Here is a 13,724-nt window from a genome sequence, read left to right on the forward strand (position 1 = left end):
CAGTTCTTGACACAAACTGGTGTACCTGCCACCTACTATCATACCCCATTCAAAGGCATTTAAATATTTTGTCTTGCCCATTCACCTGCTAAATGGGATTATAGATTTCACCTGGTCACATACACATCAGATGTTATTGCGGGTGTAGCGAAATGGTCAGTCTATGTCATGGAAAAAGCAGGTGTCCTTAATGTGTATATACTGTATATTAATATGGCAAAGGAACCAAGGCAGAAACAAATGTCATAAAGGGCAGTCAATTGGTAATTAATATGGCAAAGGAACCAAGGCAGAAACAAATGTCATAAACGGCAGTCGATTGGTAGAATTTAATTCCTTAAGTACATAACATACAGCATTTGTGATGTGTATCTTGCATTTAAATAAATACACACTTCAGTAGCCGTCTCTTTGGGAAAAACATTAAGCATTATTATAACCAGGTTAAAATAGTCAAAACAGTTCTCCAAAAGATTAACTAAATATTGTGAAGCAATACTTTAGGACCAATCACTAGTTGATCACCACCATTATTGAACACACCACAGATAATATTTTTCATCTGACATAGATTAGTAAAAGATAGTCTCCCAGAAATTGCTTACAAGACTGAGAATAATCACAGTGGATGTTGCATTGAATTTCATGTGCATGATTAGAGTATATAAAAAATAAATCTCTGAAAATAATGACATCGGTACCTACCCTACTATCCCAACTCCACATTGCAAAAATATATTTATTTGAGTATGAAAAATCCTGAGAGTATGGGGAGAAAAATCAAACATCAGAAATGGAAGTGAGAGGATAGGCATCTCATAATCTCACTATAGCTTAAAGCCAGGTCCACATCTGTCATTCATTGGACTCACTTATGTTGCCATAGTACTAACTGTAATGTGCAGAGCCCTTTCCTCTTCAGTCCTTTGTTTGTCATCAACTCCAGGTTGGGTCATACTTGCTCCATCCCGGAGGGGGTGCCAGGAAGATTCTTCTTCCCCTGGACAGGAAACTGACCACTCCCCGATACCCTGTCCGTGGGACCCCTGACTTTAAGTCCTCCATCACACCCAGGTTTTTGGCCAACACTTTGAAACCATCTTTGCTTGAGTAGTGTAGACAAAATGGACCCGCTCCTTTTAACTGTCCCCGTTGGACCTCTTCATATTTGACCAAAGGCGCACTGTAAACCTGCTTCTCAAAGATCTCCTTGTATTTCTCCTCCTTCAAGTAAGCCAGATCCAGCTTGGTGAAAGGCACAAATTCACTATTCAGTTTAATGTAGCGTAGGTATTTGTCATAAAATTGGCCTAGGCTCACACCTTTCCGTCCAAAGGTTAAAGTTCTGGATATTTCGGGTCGAATACAGGCTCGATCTCTGCGCTGATCTGGCTGACGCATCCAGTCATCCCAGAATGCACCAGGCCACTTGGGCTCCAGCTCTATCCAGAGTTCCTTGATCAACATCCAGCCCAGCCCAGGGAAGAAGTCTGTCCTGTACAGGAGGTCTGCTTTACCAGGGTCGACGTAGCCGTCCCGACCATTGTCATTCCAGGCAGACACACACCACAGAGACGGGTCAGATTTCAGGATTGGGTGAAGGGATCTGAAGTACTCAAAGAAATCTGGTGCCACCTAGTGAGAGAATGGAAAACAATGTTTTTTTAGTTGATCAACTGGCAACTAGAGAGGATGTAAACAATGACGAGCACAAAACAAATGAATTCAACATTTCACTTCAATGCATATTTCAAGTCTGAGTAGAGAAAATGATTACCTCCAAATCATCTTCCACAATAACAACAGAGGAATGTGAAAGAGAGTTGAACACCTGGTTGAGAGCCCAGCGATAGTGCCTGGAGATTTTGTAGTAGCCCTGGAACTTCTTGTGTTCTGGTTTCACGGCAATATCTGACAGGTCTGGTTGTTTCAGGTGAGTTACCTGACTGCCATAAGAACCAATCACCTGTGCAGTCTCCGCATGCCCACAGTCCTGGCTGACTATAATTGGGTAGAGTTCAGCTGAGGGGCGGTACTCTATGAGTTTGTCCAGGCAGCGTTTAACAGTAACTCTGTTGCAGGCTATAACCAAGATGGGAATGACCACCTGAGGGGGGCCACCTCTGCTGGCACCATTCTCATTGGGTTGTTCCCATAGTGACCGATGACCCTGTATCTGAAGCAGGATTTTTCTCTGCATTTCAAGCTCTGCCTCAAAGGCTTCTGCCATGTGGATCACATCCCCAGCCAAATCAGCCCCTCCTCCTCGTCCTCCATCTATCTCCCTCTCCTCTCGACCAGACAGGGGTCGGCCCCACAGATAGAGGACCACAACGGCATTCCAGGCGACAAAGAGAAAAGCACCACAGAGAATAGCAGAACCTCTCTTACGGAGCATGGCCCAAACAACTTACAAGGGAAAGGAAGTTAGGAAGACTGGGTTTGTAAATAAGTTGTGACAAAGGAATGCAGAAGACAAGAAGGACATGTGGAGAGGTTAATTGGTTAGTTTAAATATTGTATTAAAGTAATGAAAACATAAACAGGTTAACATAATTAGGTAAAGCTTGAGTCAAAAAAAGACAAGGAATATGTATAAGGTATGAGGGAAAAATTGAGGGAGAGCTGGATTCATCTTTGACAGGAGGTAGGTGAGCTGGTCAGGGGATGAAAACGCTGGTCTTCAGTTCATACTTTCCCTGTCAATCTGAAATTATAAAATTGATATAGATAAAACACAGGGTTCAAAGCTAGTCAATTGACAAAGTCACTGTCACTTACATTAATCGAGTACAAAAGTATGAACTATAAACCCACTGTAGATAGTTGGAGGGAAAGCCATATTGGAAAGGTGGCATTCATAGGCTAATCGATTTTTCTATCACCTGTAGCTAGCTCTCGCCACGCACCCCCGGAATGCGACAGATTTACTTTATTATCGGAGTAATTCACACATTGTTTGATAACTATATTGGACCTTGGTAATCTTTCGACCGAATTGCTAGGCAGCTAATTTTAGACAGAACATTTAATTCCCAGAAATTAGCACTTACCTCCAGTTTCATAACGTAGAATTCGGTCTCTGTAGCCATTTCTTCCTTCGTTTCACTAACCTCTTCGATGACAATATGCAGGATCAATAAGCAAGTGAAGATGAAATAATGTATCGTCGTCACACTTTAATTTTGATTGTTTTTTATTATCAAACGAACTTCATTTCGACAGTTTCATTCCTGCCATTTGTTTTCTCAAGACACAAGAGTGCAGACTTCCGGATAGCTAATTTTTACCGGAAGTTCTGCCTTAACCGTCATTTACCCAACTGCACCAAATAGGGCTGAGCAAATCCAGTACGATTCATAGTCATTAAACTGTATCATCCTGTGTACTAGTCTTAAACATACCTATCTTAGATGCATGTCTTTTGGAGAGCGTTTTTTTGTCATGTTCTTAATGTTCTTCTATTTTCCAATAAATATTAATATTCCAGATATGTTCATATTTCATGAATGTCTTACATGGTAAAAATAATAATAAATAAGAGTTTTTCATGTTTACAAATGCAAAAATACTGCATTCAGCACAAGGGCTGTAGGCCTTTATTGATCATAGGCCTACTTACCATTGCATTTCCAGTAACTAATGGAAACCAGAAGCAATCAATGGGCAAACATTTCAGGATAATCACATTTTGCATAGGCTATTATCTTCCAGACCACAAAATATGTCATTGTTCTTGGTTATTCATCAAAAAGGCCAAATTTGGCTTCAGCCCAATAAAGATAAATATCATGTTACTATACAATCACAGTTGACACCTGTCGAGAATCAACAGAACAAAGTTGGCCCTGGGCCTATATCTCATTCTAGTAAGGTAATATGGCATCATTATACAACAGGATAGGCTTATATAGCCAATCACACACCCATGTGTGTGCACCTTTACTCGTGTGATACTAGATTCCTAACTCCTTTGTGTTCATGACAATACATGGAACATTTTGTGTTTCACAAGGGGTGAAATTATACACTGAGTGTACAAAACATTTGAAGCACCTGCTCTTTCCATGACATGGACCAGGGATGGGCAACTGGCGCATGCGGCCCGTGGCGCCCCTTTTGTAGGCCCGCTGAACTCAGTCGGGGTCTCAACTTACTGTTGAGTTAGAATACACACGGTGCAATTTCGAAATTTGGTTGTGCATCAGCGGTCACTCAATTAGCCCATGTCAGCCATTTTATTTAGATTAGTAAGTTAGTCTAGCGGCCAGCTATCTTAAACTTGTAATAGGAATGGTCAAATGTTTTCTGGTCCCTACCCCCTCAAAGTTGTCCATCCCTGACATAGACTGACCAGGTGAATCCAGGTGAAAGCTTTGATCCCTTATTGATGTCACCTGTTAAATCCACTTCGATCAGTGTAGATGAAGGGGAGGAGACAGGTTAAAGAAGGATTTTTAAGTTTTGAGACAATTGAGACATGGATTGTGTATGTGTGCCATTCAGAGGGTGAATGGGCAAGACAAAATATTTAAGTGCCTTTGAAAAGGGTATGGTGGTGCCAGGCACACCAGTTTGAGTGTGTCAAGAACTCCAATGCTGCTGGGTTTGTCATGCTCAGCAGTTTTCTGTGTGTATCAAGAATGGTCCACCACCCAAAGGACAACCAGCCAACTTGACACAACTGTGGGAAGCATTGGAGTCAACATGGACCAGCATCACTGTGGAATGCTTTCGACACCTTGTAGTCCTTGCAACTCAATATTAAGAAGGCGTTCTTAGTATTTTGTACACTCAGTGTACATGCAATGCAACCTGCAGATCAATAAAAGTCTACAAACAATTTAGAGTGTCCAGTGAAATCAAAAGGGCGTTAGATTGATTTGATGGAGTTTATAGCATGATTATTCCCTGAACAATGTTTTTTAAATCTGTCAGATTTGTTGTTTATTTCTAACAATCCTCAGAGCTAACAGTGATATTTGGCTTTCATACAACAAAGTGATTGTCAAAACAACTGAGTGACTTATCAACTGATAATAAAACATGTCATCGTGCAGCATGTCTCAAAGTCAGGTGCTTACTGTTGTAGTGTCTTTACTATCATTAACTGAAGACTGATACGTTTTTATCAAAGATTCTCTGTAATTAGTTACTGTGCGGTCAACTGAATAATCACGTAACTAATTAACTAGGAAGTCGGGGCACCAAGGAAAAATATTCAGATTACAAAGTTATCATTTCCTAAAATAACTTTTCAGATATTTTATCTGATCAATTAGTCTTCTTATTAATGAATTATTTACTTTACCTCAAGTTAGTCTCATTCCAAACGTCGTAAATTGTTGGTTATCTGCACGAACCCAGTCTTCACTATGAGTCATCCATACATCAATTGCCTTAAATCATTTATTTATTACTAACTAAGTAATTCACTGAAATGCATAAACAAACAAACAAGGTAAATGTAATGATAGGAAAATGTGCCCTAGTGGACTAAACCGGTTTGCGGCTTGTTAGACAAAAAGGGGAAGTGGGGGTCGACTAAGAAGTCACTACAGAGTTAATAATTCTCACAATTGAAATGCTAATCCTTTACACATGAACGCTCACTCATTTGGGAACAATTGTAATCAATATATATATTTACGCTCAGTGTGTCGTCTTGATCGCTGGTGGTCTGCAACTTTTAGCCATCTCGTAATTGAGGTAAGCTCGGTCTGCTGATCGAAAACCCGAGTGGGGTTTTATTCGGAAGGGCCGAAGAGGGCTGTCCCAGGATGCCTGACCCTAACTGGGATCAGGGGCGGTCCTCTGATTTAGTTCAAATCAAAAGGGAATTGTATTTTTCTTCATTAAACAGTCCACAATCATATTACACAATTATACAAACTGTATAATACTCACTCATTCATCTTATTCAACAATTAGATGTAAACCTCATATCTGAGGCTATTATATAAACAGCGTTATGGTAATGTGGCCACACTGTCTCCCATGAGCTTCCCCAAGTTGTAACAAACGGACCAGTTCGTAGCTGGATTCTTCACCGATCTTTAATACTTTCTCCGGAACATGAAATTTGTTTGTACCTCAAGTTCTGTGAGGTGGAAAGATTTCCTTTGTTCTCCATGAAAAACTACTCTCTATAACTGTGTGTCCATGAGGTCTTCTCAGGAATTTACGACATCTGACCACAGCAGCCTAGTTGAAGGAGGCAAGGGGGAGGCAGGGAGAGGGGGATGGGCTTGCTATACCTAAAGAGGCCAACGACATGACACTATTCAATGCCTTTCTGGAAGTCAGTTCCCTGTACAAAGTGCTTTGGACATTCCACCCTGAGGCCTGGGAGAGTCGCTTATGCATATTTTGTGTGTGTGTATGGGTGTGTACTGGTGTTCAGGCCCTTAGTTGTGCCTGCCCTCTGAGGTCCTTTCTTCAGGGGACTGGGAGGTGTCAATCAAAGGCTGTTCATCAAAGGGACTTCCACTTTGTCCATTCAATGACTCACCCTGCAAAATGGAACAAAAATAGGCTACAATGTGAAGCATATTGTTTTGGACATATTTGTCATTACATTGGGGTATGGTTTTCATTGGGTATAGCACACACATGTTCAGGGGTTCAGGCACAGTAGACCATGGCAGAGGCTTAATTATGAAATCTCAATGTTCTTCACTCACCTGTTGAACAATACTTCTGACAGAGGTGTTTTTTCCTCTGATCAGGTGTGTGGTCTGTCCCTCCATGGCAGCTTCACCTACATCATTTGGCCTGGACCCGCAAGAACACTCCCAGTTTGACATGCATGATTTCAGACACAAACAGGGTTAAAAATAAGCACCTGTTTTTCAGAGTAGACCAACCATTTAGGATAAAAGCAGCGATCATATTTTCCTCTATTTCCTTATTGTGCCAAGTTATGGACACATTCAAAATGGCAGGGGAGGTTTCTATAATTTTGTCCCCCCCAAAAATGTTCTTATAGTTCCTACGAGTAATGTCATTTTTCATTTTGGGCATTTGGCACATTCAAGGAGCTCGGGGCCCCTGGCGAGCAAATTATTGGCTCTGTAATCTTTGCTTGACAGGTATAATTTCCTGACTCATAATCTCTCGTTTTGCTGTTCGACTCAGGTTTATATTCCACAGACACTCCATTTCCAAACTCAAGTCGATGTCCTTGAAAAAATGACTTCCATACTGAGAGAGTTCGTTTTGGCAGCACGGAGTCGCATACCGCTCCGCAAGTCAGTCCGAGGCTGTATCCCGAGGTAGCAGGCCGCTTCTTCTTTGCTTGATTCCTGGCAAGGATATTCCCACAACACCGTAGAATAGCCAACAAAGCAGAAGCAGAAGGGGTAGAAGCCACCATTCTCGATATTCTAGTGGTGACTGTCCGCAACGTTAATTCTATTGTCACACATCTACCATAAATGTATGCAAGCACTGTAATTCAAGAGGAAAACTTATCCATGTTTGATGACATACCGTTAGCTATTCAACCCGAACACTCGCACAGTTAGGCCAATATCCAATTAGCGTCAAGGTCTTTCTGGACCGGGGTCTGGTTCACCCAAGCAGAAGCTCCGCCCGGGCCGGGGTCGTGAGTAGACTTTGTCAACGAGGGTGGATCAATGTGCAGAAAATGCATAGGCTACAAACTTTTTTGAGAGGAATGGCGAACGAGGTTTGGTCCCCGCACAAAGTTGAAATAGATTGCATAAAACTGGTTTAAATGAATTAAAATAGAATAGCCTATGGACAATTGATATAAAGTCACAATTTCAAATATTTGAAAATACATTAATAATGACTGTTGTGATAGATTTCTGGAGAGATATAAACAGCTTATCTGAAATTGTTTGCCCTATTGTATGTCCCTCTATAAACACACACACACACACACCCACACACACACACACACACACACACACACACACACACACACACACACACACACACACACACACACACACACACACACAGAGAGAGAGAAAGAGAGACAACAATGCTATGTAATTACAATGTACCTGCCTATTGTATGTGCATAGAATTACTTGCTTTAGCATCACTAAATAGGCCTATAAAGTGGGAACAAATAATGAATGTATTAACCATAAGAATTGCTTACCATAATGAATTTACCATAAGAACATCAAATTAAATACAGGGTGTTCTGTTTAACAGTGGTTGAAATAGACGTATGTCTATGTCAACACCTGTGTGTAGAAAAGACAAAGACATACTCGCATAGCCAGATTAGGTCAACTGGTGGCCCGAGCATCAGCAAAGTGTTTTGTTGTTTACAAAATGAGTCTTGTTTCTGCACTCACCACAATATTAACTGTTAGGTAACCATTCGAATTTTATATTTTAATGATTAAGAGCATATTCCTTAAACAATTAATAAAACGCTTGCATGTTACACAACACATACACTTAGTCATGCTGTCAAATGTCACTGCCTCCTTTCCATTATGAAATATTTGCATGCAAGGTGCCTTGTGAGAGGTTTTTCTGTCACACTGACAACCATAGAATGGAAAACATAGCTACTACAACTACAACTAGTCATGAGTGACACTGTTTCACTGATACATACACTAAGTATACCAAACATTAGGAACATCTTCCTAATATTGAGTTGCACCCCGGTGCGCCTGGCACCTACTACCATACCCAGTTCAAAGGCACTTAAATCCTTTGTCTTGCCCATTCACCCTCTGAATGGCACACATACACAATCCATGTCTCAAGGCTTCAAAACCCTTCTTTAACCCGTCTCTTCCCCTTATCGAAACTGATTGAAGTGGATTTAACAAGTGACATCATTAAGGGATCATAGATTTCACTTGAATTCACCTGGTAAGTATATGTAATTGAAAGAGCAGGTGTTGTTAATGTTTTGTATAGTGTAGCTTTCAGTAAAATGTTTAAACAGTACACACACACACACACACACACACACACACACACACAGAACCTGTCAGGAAATAGTATATAAACAAAAAGAAAATTATTCTCTAATGGGACTAAAAGAGGAAGGTGCAACCAAGGTACCGATAGGCAAAGATCTTATCAGAAATCAAATCAGCACATTTGGTTTTACTGTAAGGCAACGTGTATGTACGTGCAACGTGCATGTAACATGGCACTGGGTCTATTGGAAATGTCATTCATTTCAGTGTGGTAGGACAAGAGAGACTCTGCTATGACAAGAGAGACCTATTCCGTTGTTTTTATGTTGTTGTTTTTTTACAAATGTATCATTCTTATTTGAACTCTATATGTATATTCATATTTTGTATGTAAATATACATTAGTTAGACATCAATGAATGTAAAACAAAATCTTGAGCTGAACATGTTTACTTTGCAATGTAAAGAATAAGATAATGCTCAGTGTAATCAAATAATCTCTTACTTGTAATAATTCTCCATGGCAGACTTCAGTGCAATTACATAGTACACAACTTTATAATGAATTACATTCCCCAGACAACATTAATTGTCCTCTCTGACTTCACCGCAATAGCTGTCCCGTTCACATTTGGGTAAATGTTCCATGTTCATGATCTTTATACTGCAGGAAGGAAGACAAAATGGTGGATAAAAAATAACTCTTGCGACACTTTTCCCATTAGTACTTCTTGTGCATCAGTCCTTCATTAACAACATGGTCCTTGTTATGTGTTGACCCCAGTTGAGTGTGCACTCGTGCTTTCGGGGTCACCTTTCTTTTCAGTTAATTCACATTTTCTTCATAACTGAGTATTAGTAAAGAAAATGAAATGGCAGATATTAGGATCCCTGACAATATTAATCCTCTGAAAATATCTGAGTGATTCTCTCCTCTGGTATTCTTCCCTTCATCCCACCACTATCCCGTCTTTTCCTCAGGGTATTTGACCACCTGGTCATGGTTGGCTGGAATTCCCCTGGTTGGGTTGGCTGCCGTTGTGGAGGACCACATTGGGCATGACCATGAAGGCCAGGATGCCCATCAGCATCAGCACCACGGTGATGGTGACGATGGATGCCATCACGGTGTAGTAGCACTGGTCCGAGCGGAACATCCTGCGCAGGCGACCTCTGACCCTGCTAGGGGGGCGACCCACGTCCACGACAGTGGCGAGGCCCTGATCTATGGTGCCCAGCTGGAGGTTGCTGGAGGCCTGCCGGTCCTGCTTCTTGAGAGTGGGCAGGGTGAGGCTGGACATGGCCAGGCTGGTAGTACCAGGAGGGGGCTTCTTGAGGACCAGCTTGCCCTTGCTGCGCTTGAAGCGCACGGACAGCGCCCTCTGCATCTCTGGAGGGAGTTTGCGGAAGATGTCCTGGTTGTTGCCCAGCTGGGGCAGGTTGCGGCCGTGGGGCAGGTTGGTGAGCTCTCGACACACAGGGCAGGAAAGAGACTTGAGCTCTAAGGAGGTGACGTTGATCCGGGCCAGGCACTCCAGACAGAACGTGTGCCCGCAGGAGAGCAGCTTGGGGGTTTTAAAGACGTTGTCGTATTCGCAAAAGCAAACCACGCACTCAGTGTCCTCCATGTCGTTTTCCTGGGGGTCAGACTCCTTCCGGTTGCTGTCATCTCCAGCCCTGTCTTGCCTCCTGTTCTCCTCACTTCTACCACGCTCCCTCCTCAACCCTTTGTCTCTCTTTCTCTCCCTCCTTCTCCCAGATCCCTCTCCTCTCACGGAGTCAGTGCTCATGGACCTACGCACCTTGGTGGATTTCTCCTTTTTCTCCTTCTTGATGCTGTCAGGTTTGGGTTTGACGTTGGGCGGCTGTTCGACCCCGTAGCCTCCATCGGCACCCTGTCTTTCCCTGTCGTCACTCATGGTGGATAGAGGCAGGTGGTGGTGCTGTGGTAGACGTAACTGTGATGGCTGGAATCAGATGGAGAGTGACGTGAGGTTCTGGTTTCTCACGTCTCTCCAGAGGAGCTGTGGAGGAATGTGATTGTCGGTGAGACAAGGCGATTGGTTTGTCACAGAGAGCTAATTTAGTTCAGGCAACATAAAGAGCATAGGGAGTGCATTTCTAGCAATGACAACAAAAAGTACCTTGTCTATCTCAAATAGGTAAAGACAGGGAAATATACAGTTGAAAGCAGAAGTTTACATACACTTAGGTTGGAGTAATTAAAACTTGTTTTTCAACCACTCCACAAATTTCTTATTAACAAACTATAGTTTTGGCAAGTCGGTTAGGACATCTACTTTGTGCATGACACAAGTAATTTTTCCAACAATTGTTTACAGAAGGATTATTTAACTTATATCACAATTCCAGTGGGTCAGAAGTTTACATACACTAAGTTGACTGTGCCTTTAATCAGCTTGGGGAAAATTCTAAAAAATTATGTCATGGCTTTTGAAGCTTCTGATAGGCTAATTGACATCATTTGAGTCAATTGGAGGTGTACCTGTGGATGTATTTCAAGGCCTACCTTCAAACTCAGTGCTTCTTTGCTTGACATCATGGGAAAATCAAAAGAAATCAGCCAAGAACTCAGAAAAAAAATGGTAGACCACAAGTCTGGTTCATCCTTGGGAGCAATTTCCAAACGGCTGAAGGTACCACGTTCATCTGTACAAACAACAGTACGCAAGTATAAACACCATGGGACCACGCAGCCGTGATACCGCTCAGGAAGGAGACGCGTTCTGTGTCCTAGAGATTAATGTAATTTGGTGCGAAAAGTGCAAATCAATTCCAGAACAACAGCAAAGGACCTTGTGAAGATGCTGGAAGAAACGAGTACAAAAGTATCTATATCCACAGTAAAAACAAGTATTTTGTCGACATAACCTGAAAGGTTGCTCAGCAAGGAAGAAGCCACTGCTCCAAAACCGCCATAAAAAAAAGCCACACTACGGTTTGCAACTGCACATGGGGACAAAGATTGTACTTTTTGGAGAACTGTCCTCTGGTCTGATGAAACAAAAATATGAATGATGAAAAAGGGGGAGGCTTGCAAGCCGAAGAACACCATCCCAACCGTAAAGCACGGGAGTGGCAGCATCATGCTGTGGGGGTGCTTTGCTTCAGGAGAGACTAGTGCACTTAACAAAATAAATGGCATCATGTGGAAGGACAATTATGTGAATATATTGAAGCAACATCTCAAGACATCAGTCAGGAAGTTGAAGCTTGGTCGCAAATGGGTCTTCTAAATGGACAATGACCCCAAGCATACTTCCAAAGTTGTGGCAAAATGGCTTAAGGACAACAAAGTTAAGGTATTGGAGTGGCCATCACAAAGCCCTGACCTCAATCCCATAGAACATTTGTGGGCAGACCTGAAAAAGCATGTGCGAGCAAGGAGGCCTAGAAACCTGACACAGTTACACCAGCTCTGTCAGGAGGAATGGGCCAAAATTCACCCAACTTATTGTGGGAAGCTTGTGGAAGGCTACCTGAAACGATTGACCCAAGTTGAACAATTTAAAGGCAATGCTACCAAATACAAATTGAGTGTATGTAAACTTCTGACCCACTGGGAATGCGATGAAAGACATAAAAGCTGAAATAAATCATTCTCTCTTCTATTATTCTGACATTTCACATTCTTAAAATAAAGTGGTGATCCTAACTGACCTAAGACAGGGACTTTTTTATTAGGATTCAATGTCAGGAATTGTGAAAAACTGAGTTTAAATGTATTTGGCTAAGGTGTATGTAAACCTCCGACTTCAACTGTAGTTTAGTCTATGAATATATCATAACTCATTATTTGCCATATAATCTATTGACTAGAATTCCATTTACACAAGCCAATGCTATTTTTGAGATGTCATGCTAGGTTTCATGCCCTCAGTTCGCGTGTGAATATGGATGAGCCATCGACAAACAAGACATGAGCTTATTGACCAGGAACACGTTCAAAACAGTCTTGGTGTTCTGAACTGTGGAGCTGAAAATGCTTAGCTACTCAAATGTTAAATTCACATACTTTAACACTATCTAGTAGAGTAAGTCACTATATTTTGTATCAGTTTTGTATCAGTATTTTGTATCAGTTACAACAAAAGTTGCATTAGTTGTAAAGGTCATCAACATTGTAAACTATGTGCAAATAGTAATACAATTTTCAATGATTCAATATAGCGCCTATATTTGAGAGAGTATTGTACATTCAGTTCTCACAATGACAAGTTCATCATGATGGGGAACACTTACCTGTGGCGGTAGCTGACATATACCAGTCTGTCAGAGATGGTCCTTCAGAGAGTACTTTCCCAGTGGAGAATATCCCATTCAATGAGTCTCTTGCATCTCCATTGAGACACACCGAGACACTAACATGCTAAGTGGACCTTACCCCTCCAGTATCCCCCTCTGTTCATTTCTCTCCTTTCCCTTCTCTCTCTGTCAATCTGTGTATGGTATTTCCTCTTTATATTCCTCCTTCATCCCTCCCTTTTACATCTGCGGTGTCTCGCTCCCTCTCGTCTGACCAGTTGTACCAGTTTATTTGGCAGTAAACCACTGCCTCAAGTTTGTGTGCGTCTGTGAAATTTGAGGTTAAACTGTTATCACGGGTGTTTTTGTATCTCTGTGTGTATTTGTACATCGTTCCTGGAACCTGTAGAACTGTAATGTGGGTAGTCTGGGTACCGCTGTCAGATAATGTTTTCCATGTCTGCGTGTGTAAACATTTGAAGCTTTCATGACATGTCAATCTTCACATAAACGGTATTCAAATGTCCTTAATGCTCA

At 41.7% G+C, this 13,724-nt stretch overlaps 2 protein-coding genes across 2 annotated transcripts; both read right to left on the reverse strand.

Annotated features, from left to right (window-relative positions):
- Nucleotides 1–310: 310 nt before the first annotated feature.
- Nucleotides 311–3,308, reverse strand: mgat1a (alpha-1,3-mannosyl-glycoprotein 2-beta-N-acetylglucosaminyltransferase a). The gene is made up of 3 exons (XM_020508248.2): nt 3,054–3,308; nt 1,778–2,707; nt 311–1,635 (listed from the first exon to the last, which is right to left on the reverse strand). Exons 2-3 carry the CDS (start codon nt 2,396–2,398, stop codon nt 937–939), a joined length of 1,320 nt encoding a protein of 439 aa, XP_020363837.1. The 5' UTR covers nt 2,399–2,707; nt 3,054–3,308; the 3' UTR covers nt 311–936.
- Nucleotides 3,309–8,355: 5,047 nt separating this feature from the next.
- On the reverse strand, nt 8,356–13,398 carry rnf183 (ring finger protein 183). Its single transcript, XM_020508412.2, has 2 exons — nt 13,185–13,398; nt 8,356–10,945 (listed from the first exon to the last, which is right to left on the reverse strand). The coding sequence occupies exon 2, from the start codon at nt 10,838–10,840 to the stop codon at nt 9,920–9,922; it is 921 nt and encodes a 306-aa protein (XP_020364001.1). The 5' UTR covers nt 10,841–10,945; nt 13,185–13,398; the 3' UTR covers nt 8,356–9,919.
- Between the last annotated feature and the right edge of the window lie 326 nt (nt 13,399–13,724).

The sequence above is a fragment of the Oncorhynchus kisutch genome, linkage group LG2 (assembly GCF_002021735.2).
Source record: "Oncorhynchus kisutch isolate 150728-3 linkage group LG2, Okis_V2, whole genome shotgun sequence".
Taxonomy (NCBI): Eukaryota; Metazoa; Chordata; class Actinopteri; order Salmoniformes; family Salmonidae; genus Oncorhynchus; species Oncorhynchus kisutch.

Bases quoted from the DNA above. Each gene is read 5' to 3' on its own strand.
- mgat1a (XM_020508248.2), bottom strand. From the start codon at position 2,398: ATGCTCCGTAAGAGAGGTTCTGCTATTCTCTGTGGTGCTTTTCTCTTT. The intron at 1,636-1,777 runs GTAATCATTTTC...TTCTCTCACTAG, and splicing joins TTGTGGAAGATGATTTGGAG to GTGGCACCAGATTTCTTTGA.
- rnf183 (XM_020508412.2), bottom strand. From the start codon at position 10,840: ATGAGTGACGACAGGGAAAGACAGGGTGCCGATGGAGGCTACGGGGTC.